This window comes from Poecilia mexicana, unplaced genomic scaffold, assembly GCF_051168715.1.
Source record: "Poecilia mexicana isolate PSO_F unplaced genomic scaffold, ASM5116871v1 scaffold_8, whole genome shotgun sequence".
Classification (NCBI taxonomy): domain Eukaryota; kingdom Metazoa; phylum Chordata; class Actinopteri; order Cyprinodontiformes; family Poeciliidae; genus Poecilia; species Poecilia mexicana.
The window spans coordinates 1,336,428-1,348,591 of NW_028263377.1; the positions used below are offsets into that span (position 1 = coordinate 1,336,428).

General features: G+C 40.6%; 1 protein-coding gene across 2 annotated transcripts in view; it reads left to right on the forward strand.

Annotated features, from left to right (window-relative positions):
• LOC106907694 (proline-rich protein 12-like) overlaps positions 1-11,119 on the forward strand; it is a 110,356-nt gene extending 99,237 nt beyond the window's left edge. For both annotated transcript variants that reach the window (XM_088007999.1, XM_088008000.1), the window contains exons 15-16: positions 1,105-1,200; positions 10,860-11,119. In XM_088007999.1, coding sequence (XP_087864125.1) covers positions 1,105-1,200; positions 10,860-10,994 — 231 coding nt within the window. In that variant the 3' untranslated portion in view covers positions 10,995-11,119. The remainder of the gene's footprint in view (positions 1-1,104; positions 1,201-10,859) is intronic.
• The last annotated feature ends 1,045 nt before the right edge of the window (positions 11,120-12,164 follow it).

The window sequence follows — 12,164 nt, forward strand, 5'->3', positions numbered from 1 at the left end:
TGAAGTCCCGGTTAGCTTAGCTCCTAGTTCAGTCTTGTATCAGTTGCTACCGGTATTTGGCTGTGTACCTGTCTCTCTGCCGTGCTGCCTGTTGGACTGTTTTGAGCCTTCATTAAACTCGTCATCATCACCTTAACCTGGGTCCTGCGTCATCTCCTCACCACCATCCACCCCACCTTATGACATATAGAAGTTTTTGAGCAACTGAGCAGAGAGTCCAACCATTTTCAGTTTCCTGAGCAAGAATAATTAGAATATCATGAATTTCAACTTGTTTTGTCCCTCATTTCAGACAGTAAATTTCATATAGAATCATCACACATACAGTGAAATAGCCCTTTTTTGTAATTTTGATGAATTTGGCTTACAAAGGATAAACACTCCGGATTCCCTGTCTCAGAAAATGTAATTGTTATGAAAAAGTTAAATAATGTAACTTCATGGTGTCTCACACCAATCAGCTAACTAACTCTAAACACCTGCAAAGTTTTCCTGAGTCACTACACAGTTTGTCAGTCTGTGTCAGTAAGCTACACAGCCATGGAAAAGACACTGATTGAACTGTGTGAAGTTTCCACAGTCACTGATGATTGAGGTTCTATGTCTTCTGCTGGTTCTGGTCCACTGGACTTTCTGAAGTCCACAGTCGATGTCCATATACCCGCTTCCTTTTGCCCACAAACTGTAATGGTGTCAGCTCACATTGCCATTCTCTTCGCCACTACAAGGTACCAGAAGGCCTGACCAGAGTCATATAGAAAATCTATGGCATGTTGTCAAAAAGATGACCATACACCAGAACCTAAAATGCAGATGACCTGAAGACAGCTATTAAAACAATGGCTTGGACATCATATTGATTTAAACTCTAGTAAAGTTCATAGGTTCTTTTAAATAAAGAAGTTGGAAATTACTTTTTACAATGACTCTATAAACCAAGCACTTTTAAAGTCTTTCTGTGGATTGCTGGATCAAAAACAGATCATTCATCTTATAACTGGAAGAGTTCAGGAAAATGTGATATTTTTCCTGTTTAGCTGAAATGTTCTGGAACTGGTAAAGAAGACACCTGTGCTTAAGCTGTTCTCTTTCAACCTTCCTCAGGATATAAAGCTTTCTACTGAAACTTGTCGATTATACAGTCTGTATCATTCTCTCCACCACTACAAGTATCACACCTTCCTGCACTGCAAGAAAGAGGTAAGGAAGACTTCATGCATGCATCTATATTCAGTTTGGTGATTATTATCCTGTGGCTGTTCTGTGTCTTCTACTTGAATGTTGTAGAATCTAAAACTGGCAGTTTGCTTTGTTCGGATTCACTCCTCTGCTTCTGAACATTTGTCAAATTCATTACTTTTTTTGCACTTAATAAATATCAGCAGTATTTTCACCAATATGCTTGGTTGGTTGTTGAATTTCACTTTGCTGAGCAAAAAGTATGAGCCACTACAAATTGGACCTTAAACCTAAAATTTAACTTTTTGTGACAGATGAGGGACTTGTGCTTCAAAGCCTTGTTCCTTTACCAAAACGATGAGTGAGATTTTTGAGTAGACTTAGTCAACCAAGAAAGTCCTGCCTGTCGTTGCTAATGATCTGATCCAAATAGTAACTCATCGCTCTCTTCAGGTGTTTTCCCCCAGGCTTTGAAAACACCAGTTATCAAACCACTGATAAAAAAGAACAATCTGGACAAATCACTACTGCAGAATTACAGGCCGATCGCCAACCTCCCATTCATCCGCAAAGTTATTGAAAAAGCAGTTTTTAAACAATTAAATAGCTTCCTAACAATAATGAATTGCTTTGACTCCTTCCAGTCTGGTTTTTGCGCTCACCACAGCACGGAGACGGCCCTTGTAAAAGTGTTCAATGATATCCATATAAATACAGACTGTGGGAGAACCACAGTGCTGGTTCTGTTTGACCTCAGTGCAGCTTTCGACACTGTTGACCATGATATTTTACTGAATCGACTGGAGAGTTGGGTCGGACTCTCCGGTCCAGTGCTCAACTGGTTTGAATCTTACATAAAGAACAGGGATTTCTTTGTTTCAATTGGAAACTTCTCATCAGAGAGGTCAAAGGTCACATGTGGGGTACCTCAAGGTTCAATCCTAGGACTTCTTTTCAATATTTATATGCTCCCACTGGCTCAGGTTATAACAGGAAATAAGATCAGCTACCCTAACTACGTGGATGATATACAGCTCTACATCACGATGTCACCAGGTGACTCCGAACCCATCCAATCACTGAACAGATGCTTAGAACAGATAAATGTGTGGATGTGCCAAAACTTTCTCCAGCTGAACAGAAACAAAACTGAAGTTATTATCTTTGGACCTAAAGAGGAGCGAACTAGAGTCAATGCACAGCTTCAGTTATTACAACTGAAAACCAGCGATCAGCCCGAAACCTGGGAGTAGTGATGGACTCTGACCTGAACCTTCAGAGCCACATGGACCTTACCACAGGGTCTGCGTTTCATTGGTTAATGCCCATTTGACGTCACTGCGCAACTACCACGTGCTTGACCATCTCACAAACAAAAGCTAAAGTAGTATACACATGCTAATGTAGATTGTGGACTAGCAGACCACAATCTACACAATCAAAGTTTTTGCGACAGAACTCAAATAAGAATGGTTCTCCACTGTCAGTGGGGAATCTGTACAGGTGATGTCAGGTATCCTGATCGTATTTGTGGAAATAAAATTCACACATTTCCCAAATCTGATACGGAATACGGAAGTATTATTACTTTGCTTTCTTTGTGTTTAGAGAATGGGGATATTTTGAGTGGCCCTGCCAGACTGGCGACCTGTCCAGGGTGATCCCGCCTCTCGCCCGGAACGTTAGCTAGAGATAGGCACCAGCACCTCCCGATCCCTTTTGAATTTTGAAGCTTGAAATATTGTAAGGTCTTAGGGAGGCCTATACTGTGTGAACAATGTCCCCCAAGTCTGAAAAAAAAGTCAATAATAAACACATTCATTATGAAAACCTTTTAGCCAAGTACAGCATAATGGCAGTACCGATACAACTTCTACACCTTGAAGCCTGTCTGTTACACAGTCTTACACAGTTAGCTGAACAGATCAATATGCAATGTGTACTGTATCTGACATACATTAAAGATTTTATTTTACCTGAAAAGGCTTTTTACGAAACTGTAATCGGCTAGCACTGAGTACCGAGTAACAGGCCTAGGCACACTCAAACATTTGCCAATAACAGAAATCACTGATTCCAAAAGTAACCTTCAAAACCATGAATGTCCGACTTACCCAGCCTTGCAAGAACAATAGGCATCAGTGATCTTATCCACAGCTATATTTATACTGAGGGTGTGAGGATCTGCTGTTTTCCTCATCGACCGGTAGCATTTAGCTGCGACGCGCACAATGTTGGAGGCATCCCGTGGCTCAAACACCTTGATGTTGTCCAAAAAAGATGACATGAACTTGTTTGTTCCCCTGTCCATTGTCGTGGCTGATATTTTTTGAAAATCCGGCAGAAATGCTACACTAATCGACTCAGAAATACTTTGTAGAGAGTCAGTTGAAACGAAAGACGCCATGTTTACACATAGAAACTAAGCTTTGCGAGGCTTTGTTTGTGAGACATGCAGCCATGTGGGACTGTCGAGGGGCATTTCTGGGCGGGGCTTGGTAAGGTCCATTAAGACAGTCACAAAGTCGGCCTTATATCACCTGAAGAACATCTCCAGGATTAGAGAACTAATGCGTTTATCTTTAGCCGAATTGATTACTGTAACAGCGTCTTCTCAGGTCTGACTAATAAATCAATCAAACAACTGCAGCTGATCCAGAACGCTGCTGCTGGTGTTCTCACTAACACCAGGAAGATAGAGCACATAACACCAGTTTTAAAGTCCCTACACTGGCTCCCTGTAGCTCAAAGAATTTTTTTTAAAATACTGTTGTTAGTTTATAAATCACTGAACGGTTTAGCACCACAATACCTTAAAGATCTGTTATTGCTGTACCAACCGTCTAGACCCCTCAGATCTTCTGGTTCTGGTCTGCTCTGCATCCCCAGAACCAGAACCAAATGAGGAGAAGCAGCATTCAGTTTCTATGCACCACAGATTTGGAACAAACTTCCAGAAAACTGTAAAACAGCTGAAACACTGGGTGCCTTTAAATCTCAACTTAAAACCCACCTGTTTAGAGTTGCTTATGGCTAAATTAGGGTTAATGTTCTTATCTTTAGTTTTCATCTAGTTATTAACTTCTTTTTATTTCTCTTTCACACTGTCTATGTAATGCCCCCCGGGAAAATGTCCCAGTTCAACGAACCTATATCTAGGGGTGTGAGAATCCTTGTTAAATGACGTTTAACTAAAATCCTACGGGGTTTAGAGTCCCAGTTGACGGCTTTCAACTAAAAACCTAGAGGTTGGGGACTTCCGGTTTGAGCAGAGCCATGTGAGGACACGTTGAACTGAGCTCCGACTGGACCCTCAATTTTAGCACAAAATAACTCAATTTCAGCGCTGGTCTTGCATTAGACTAAGAACATTACTACTTAAGGGAGCAAAAAGGTAGGCATACACCAGCAAAATGCCCAAACAGCGTAACCCCCAAGTCGAACCCCAAGAAGCTAATGCTAGCAGCCATGATGAAGTGCTAACTGCTATTGGTGGACTGCACGGTGAACTGATGGCCACGCTAACAACTACAGCAAAGGTACACACAGATAAACTTCAAGAATTACAATGTGCACTGGGAAAGATAGAATCCAAAATAGATGACACCATGGGCCGCGTTGTGGAACTTGAGACTGCTACTGCGACCCACTCAGATTCGATCCATGCTATGGAGGTAGACATATCGGCCATGAAACAAGAGCTAGCAACCCTGAAAATTCGCTGCGAGGACCTGGAGGCCAGGTCCCGTCGTTGCAATCTGCGTATTGTGGGTGTAAAAGAGGGGCGTGAAGAGGGGAAGCTTATGTCTGGCTTTGTGGCTGAACTTCTGAAGGAGACATTACAGCTTGCTTCGACTCCACTCCTGGACCAGGCACACCGCACTCTGCGCAGTAAACCAGTCGGCGGAGATGCGCCTCCACGAGCCATCGTGATCAAATGCCACTGCTTCAACGAGAAGGAGGCTATTTTGAGGAAAGCAACAGGGGGTAAACAACTTACCACCAAGGACGGCGACAAGATTTTGGTTCTCCCCGATTATACTATGGCTGTCAGTAAACAACATGCAGCTTTTAACGAGGTCAGGTCTCTCCTGCGGGGTCTTGAGCGTGTCCGGTATGGCCTTCTTTTTCCGGCTACGCTCAGGATCACCACCCCGGAGGGTGAAGAGCATCGCTTCAAAGACCCTTTAAAAGCAAAAGAGTTCATATCCACAAAGCTCTCTCCGGGGAAATGAGTACCGCCCTGGCCGGACGAGCATGACCGCTACACAGTTGAAGGGTTTTGTTCTTTCTTTCAATCAATGGGGATCCAGTCAGGTCCAGGCTGTCATGGTAAGAGGATACACTTATGGGTGTAGAAACTGTAAATACTGGGACTCTGTGGGAAGCTCACACGGAGCTCCCTTCCCCCCCTTCCTGTTCTTGAGATTTAATGTTTTAATTTGGATCTGCGTGAGAGGGGTCATGAATACGTCAGTTTTTGTGTTCCAAGAGTTATGGAGTTTGAGGATTTTGACTGTGTTCTTTGGTTTGTTTAATTCCACACATCCATTGTGTGTGTATTTACTCTGTTTTACATGGTTGACTGCTTTTGTTGCATGGGACGCTGAACTGAGATTTGACAAACATACAAGATGGCTTTACAACTCTATTAATTAAAAGAGATATGAGTGTTTGCAATAGGTTTGAACCAGGAACAGCATGGGTTAGCTGGAATGTGAGGGGTCTCAATAATATAATTAAAAGAAACAAAACGCATCTCTTAAACAAAGAACATAACAGGCTTAAGAGAGGAGGTTTCACCCAGGTATATCACTCTAACTTTAACGCTAGAGGCCGTGGGGTAGCCATCCTTATGCACAGGGATGTTTCTTTTGAGGAAACTTCCGTCATCAGAGATAGGGATGGTCGCTTCATTATTGTACAAGGTAATCTATTCAATATTCCCGTTGTTCTTTCTAATATTTATGCTCCAAATTGGGATGATATGCAATTCTTCAAAAACTTGTTTTCGCTTCTCCCATGTTTGGACTCGCACAATGTAATCATAGACGGGGATTTTAATTGTGTTCTGGACTCTTCTATTGATCGATCAAATCCCATACAGAGGACTGGCCAATTGAGCAACAAAGCAGCTCATTGCATCAACTTATTCATGCAGACGTACGACGTAGCTGATCCTTGGATAGTCAAAAATCCAACCTTGAAAAAGTTTTCATTTTTTTCCCCCCCACACAAATCCTATTCAAGAATCGACTACTTCTTATTGGACCAGAAACTCATGCATATGGTGGCTTCAGTTGATTATGAAGCCATAGTCATTTCAGACCACAGCCCTGTTATAATGAAAATGCATTTTACTGGCCACATAACACCTCGAAAAATCTGGAGGTTTAATGCCAGACTATTGACAGAACAAAAATTTGTGGATTACATTAACACTCACATAGATATATTTTTTGAGACCAACAGCTCTCCGGACATTAGCTATGGAACACTGTGGGAAACATTTAAGGCATACATTAGAGGGCAAATTATACCTTACAGCGCAAACGACAGAAAAAATAAGTTCCAACGCATGTCTGAAATTAGTGACAGGCTTAAAATTATTGACCAGTGTCAAGCATCCGCAGCTTCAGACATCCGCTGGGAAGAGAGAGCGCTCCTTCAAGCAGAATTTGATCTCCTTATGAATGAAAAAGCGATAGAGATGCAGCTAAACCTGAATCAACAACACTTTGAACACGATGAAAGAGCAGGTAGGATGTTAAGTCATCAGCTAAAACAAAAGACTGCAGCAAGATCCATTCCAGCTCTCAAAGAGGAGGGAGGGGAGATAACCACGGACCAAAAGAAGATCAATATGCAGTTTGTGTCATTTTATAAAGAACTATACTCTTCAGTCAGTTCAGATCCAAACATGATACATAACTTTTTCAAGCATTTGAGGTTGCCTACGTTGCAAGAGTCAGACAGGGCTACTATTGAAGGGGACATACAACTGGTAGAAATTGACCAGGCAATTCAGAAAATGAGAACGGGAAAGTTTCCAGGCCCTGATGGCTTCCCGATCGAGTTTTACAGATGCTTCTCTGCCAAGCTTTTGCCCCACCTATGTAACGTCTATACGGAAGCATTTAGAAAGAAGGCTCTTCCACCTACAATGACACAGGCTGATACATCCGTACTGCTCAAAAAAGATAAAGATCCACTCATATGCGAATCTTACCGTCCTATAAGCCTACTCTGTTGTGACTATAAAATACTCACTAGGACTCTGGCGGACAGATTGGAGAAAGTGCTAGACAAGATTATTCATCAGGACCAAACTGGGTTCATGAAGGGCAGACAACTTTATAGTAATCTACGTCGTTTGTTCAATATAATGTATTTACCAGGCAGAGATATTGTGCCAGAGGTCATCATGTCATTAGATGCTCACAAAGCTTTTGATAGAATTGAGCATAACTACTTGGTGAAGGCTCTTGAACATTTTGGGTTTGGGCCGTGTTTTCATTCATGGATAGAACTTTATAGATCTCCACTGGCTGTAGTTCAGACAAATAATATCGTGTCAGGTTATTTTCCTCTTTCTCGTGGGACGAGACAGGGATGCCCCTTATCCCCCCTGCTATTTAACGTAGCTATAGAACCTCTAGCTGTTGCACTCAGGAATGATCCAGGGGTGATGGGAATAAGTAGAGCAGGACAAATCCACACTGTTTCATTATATGCTGATGACCTCCTTCTCTTTCTGGCTGACCCATGCAAATCAATGCCTAAAGTTATAAAGTGCATTGAGGAATTTGGGAGGATATCGGGATACTTGATTAATAGATCAAAATGCCTTATTTTTCCTGTCAATGATAAAGCGAACAAGATGCCCCAAAACTCTCTTCCGCTTAAAGTGAGTTCTGACAAATTTACGTATTTAGGAGTGAACATAACCAGAAATTATAAAGATCTATTCAAGCATAACTTTATTACTGCCTTCAATCAGTTTAAGCAGGATATGGACCACTGGTCATCTCTCCCTCTGTCTCTGGCAGGAAGGATAAATTCAGTTAAAATGGTTATAATGCCTAAATTGTTATTCCTTTTTCAGGCAATTCCAATATTTATTCCTAAATCATTTTTTAAAAAGCTAGACAAGATAACCTCAATGTACATTTGGAATAAAAAGATTCCTCGTATCAGAAAAGAGTTTTTAGAGAGGCGACGGGAGGAGGGGGGACTGGCCATGCCGAATTATATGCACTTTTATTGGGCTGCTAATGTCTCTAAACTTTGTTTCTGGTTTAAGCCAGCAGAAAATGAGGCGGTGCCCATTTGGTTACTGATGGAACAAAACTCTTGTAAATCTGGTTCGTTGGCATCAGTTGTTTGCTCGCCTCTGCCACTAGATAAACGACTAATTACAATTAACCCAGTTATTTTGGGGGTAATTAGGATCTGGGAACAGCTTAGGATCCATTTCAAACAAAAACAAGGTCTCCTAGCAGCTCCTATATCAATGAATGCCTTGTTCCCACCTTCTCTAATTGACTCCGCTTTCCATGCCTGGGCAAATAAAGGGATAAGGACTGTAGGAGACCTGTTCAAAGATGGGCGTCTTATGTCCTTTCAACAGCTGCAGAAATCATTTGGCCTACCTTCTTCTAACTTTTTTAGGTATCTGCAGTTGCGAAGTTTTGTTAAAAAACACTTCTCACAGACGCTCCAGACTCCAGCCTCCAGCCTCCAGTTGGATTGATGGGTGCCTGGAGGTGGACCCCAAGAAGAGAGGGGCCACATCGAAGGTATACACATTAATTCATACAGCGGCTGCACCCTCATTAGACAAAATTAAAGAACAGTGGCAGCTGGAGATGAGATTGAGAATAACTGAGTTAGAGTGGCAGCAGGCAACAAGGCTTATTCATGATTCATCAATATGTATCAGACATGGTTTAATACAATTTAAGGTGGTTCATAGACTTCATTTGTCAAATAGTAAACTCGCAAAGTTGTTTCCAGGATTGGATGAAGCGTGCCCAAGATGTAAAAGCGAGAAAGGCACTCTTGGTCATATGTTTTGGGAATGCCAAAAACTGCAGACTTTCTGGAGAGCTATCTTTAAGACCCTGTCGAAATCGTGGAATATTAATATTCCGCCGAATCCTCTTTCTGCAATATTTGGGGTTGTTCCTCGGACATGTTGTGTGTCCACCTGACAAGCTTCAGCTGTAGCCTTTTCCACATTGGTTGCTCGTCGACTCATACTTCTATCATGGAAAAAAGAGGCACCGCCCTCCTATAAACAATGGATTAAGGACTTGCTTTCAAATCTCAAAGTTGAACAACTGAGATATGCTGTGCAGGGTTCTACGGACAAATTTTACAAAGTATGGCGGCCATTCTTGTGTCACATTGAGGGACTTCCAGCCAATCAGTCAATCCAGCATGAAACTAACTAAGTCAACCTTCCCTTTTTTTTTTTTATGTTCTGTAACGGATGTGTGGATTTGAATGTTTGGGTTAGTAATCTACTTTGTTGAAAACCAATAAAAATATTCAAATATATAAAAACCTAGAGGTTGGAGTCCTTGTCAAACAGTGTTTTTGACTAAAGTCCCAGAGGGTTAGAGCCCCAGTTAAACAACAGTTAAATGATATTTAACTGAAGTCCTAAAAGGGGTGCAGGTTTTAACGTTTTTATCTTTTTTAATCTTTTTCAAAATGTCTTTCTCACTGTTTTTTCAATGTCACATGCTGTTTTTATTTTAATTATATGAAGCACTTTCAAATGCCTTGCTGCTGAAATGTGCTATACAAATAAAATTTGATTGATTGATTGATTGAACCATTGGAAACTCCATCTCATGTTTATAAACCCCAGCATGTCCATGTGCTAGTCATAGATTACAGCACAGTAAAGCAGACATTAGGATGCAGTAAACAGCAATTTAAAACATTTGACTCTTCATTTATTTAGAGACAAGAAAATGTGAAGTGTTTTGTTCTGATGGTTTCTGATCTAGAAAGATTTACTGAACAAAAACTAGTGAATTTAACTCTCCTGAACTCTTCCAGTTTTAAAATTGAATAAAATACAAAGGTAACATATTAAAATGTTACAAAGGTAACATTTTAAAATGTTACAAATTGAATAAATTAAAATTTATTCAATTTTAATGTGATAGGCCAACACAAAGTAGTGCATAATACTCTAAAAAGTGTGATGTGTATTCAGTCCTCTTAACTCAGGTACCCGGAATTAAATTCTGTGGAACCACTTCAGTACACAGTTCAGATGAGTGTGATTTAATCTGACTATATATCCAAGCTGTTCTGTGAGGGGACACCACAGGTCTGATAAAGAAAACCGCAAAACACTATATGTAGAGGAAAACAGTACATTACAATGTGAACATAAAGAAACAACCGTAGACATACAGCTGGTAGAAACACATCCAGAAAAGACTATTACATTCAATAAAGTACTTTGAACATATAAACTTTTTGCACCTCAGTCTATGACTCCAAAAAGAAAACTTTATTTCATCATAGTCGTCAAACCCATTTTCCTTTGTAAATTGTTGTTATGCCTATGTTATGTCATAGAACCTCTCTCCACAGATCCCCTCAGGTATGTTATAGTAATGTTCTGATTATTGTGATGTCATTTGTTTTCTGTTCAGACAGATAATATCGAGCAGGCAGCTGAGGACCCTGGTCAGGAGGAGGTGGTGCAACAGTGCATGGCCAACCAGGGCTGGCTGGAGAAGCTTTTTAGCTCCTTTGTTGAACTGCTCACCTTTGGTGCCAAGGCATGAAGATCAGAGCCTCTGAACTCCTGCACATACACACAGTATCAAGTAGCCGAATATATCTGGAGTCAGTAACGCGAATGAATCCCACTACACAGACTGAGCAGCTGGTGTCAGTTTGTTTGTGGTACATGTTTTGTTGTAAAGTCCATCTTAAAGTACCTCTTGAGTTCAAAGTTTGTATTGACAAATAGAAGATAATGAATTTTGTGGATATGGTGGATTTTCCCCAAAATTCTATTGATGGAAGTCACGTGAGCAGCGTGATAAGAGATGCTGTTTGTAAGGACATGTTAATAACTGTGGTTTGTATAATTTATACAGTGACATTTTTAAAAATGACCACCCCTAGCTGTGGGTTGTTTGTTCTTATTTTTTGAAGAATATTTTCAAAGGATGTATATAAATGAGTCACCCTGCTTTATTGTACCGTTCAACCCGCGGTTTTCAAACTGGGGATGTATGAGGTAAAATTAGGTCTTGGTGCACTATATGATGTTTCTACAATCTTCAGCAAAGGTAAAAGAATAAATAGCTGTTTGAAACAACATAAAATGTATTCTTCAAACCATGATTTTTTTTAAATGCAGTTTACTGCTACAAATAATGAAGGAATGAAAAAATAAATATGCCTTTCTCTAAAGAAATGTGAGGTGAAAAGATCCTTCAGCAGCCTAAATGTCAGTGTTTTAATGTTGGTCATTTTTATCTGTTTCTTGTTAATTGATATTTCCTATTGTTCTGCCTCTCCTGAAGACTCTTTCAGTGTGTAAATACTGTACAGCTGCCCCATTCTGAAGCTGGCTGTCGCTCCTCTGTACATGAAATTCCTGTATTTGACAGAAGGGAAATAAAACTGATCAAAATGACAAACGTGATGAAAAATAAACAGCATTGTGTTCAAGTTTTTAACATTTCCTTGAGAGAATGTGAGTATAAAACATTCACATCCTCCACTTATCAACCGAATGTCACAGTCATGCACAGTAGAGCTCATTTGCCAACAGAAAGGAAGTCAAAATTGGAATTCAATCCAAGATGGCCAACTACCGTACCTGTTTCATGTAGGATACAGGTGCATGAGACTTTTCTGTAGGTCTTGGGGTAACAAATTTCATGCATCTATGATGAAGTAATGTCAACACGATTGGTCATTTTGCTGGCACACTCGAAGCT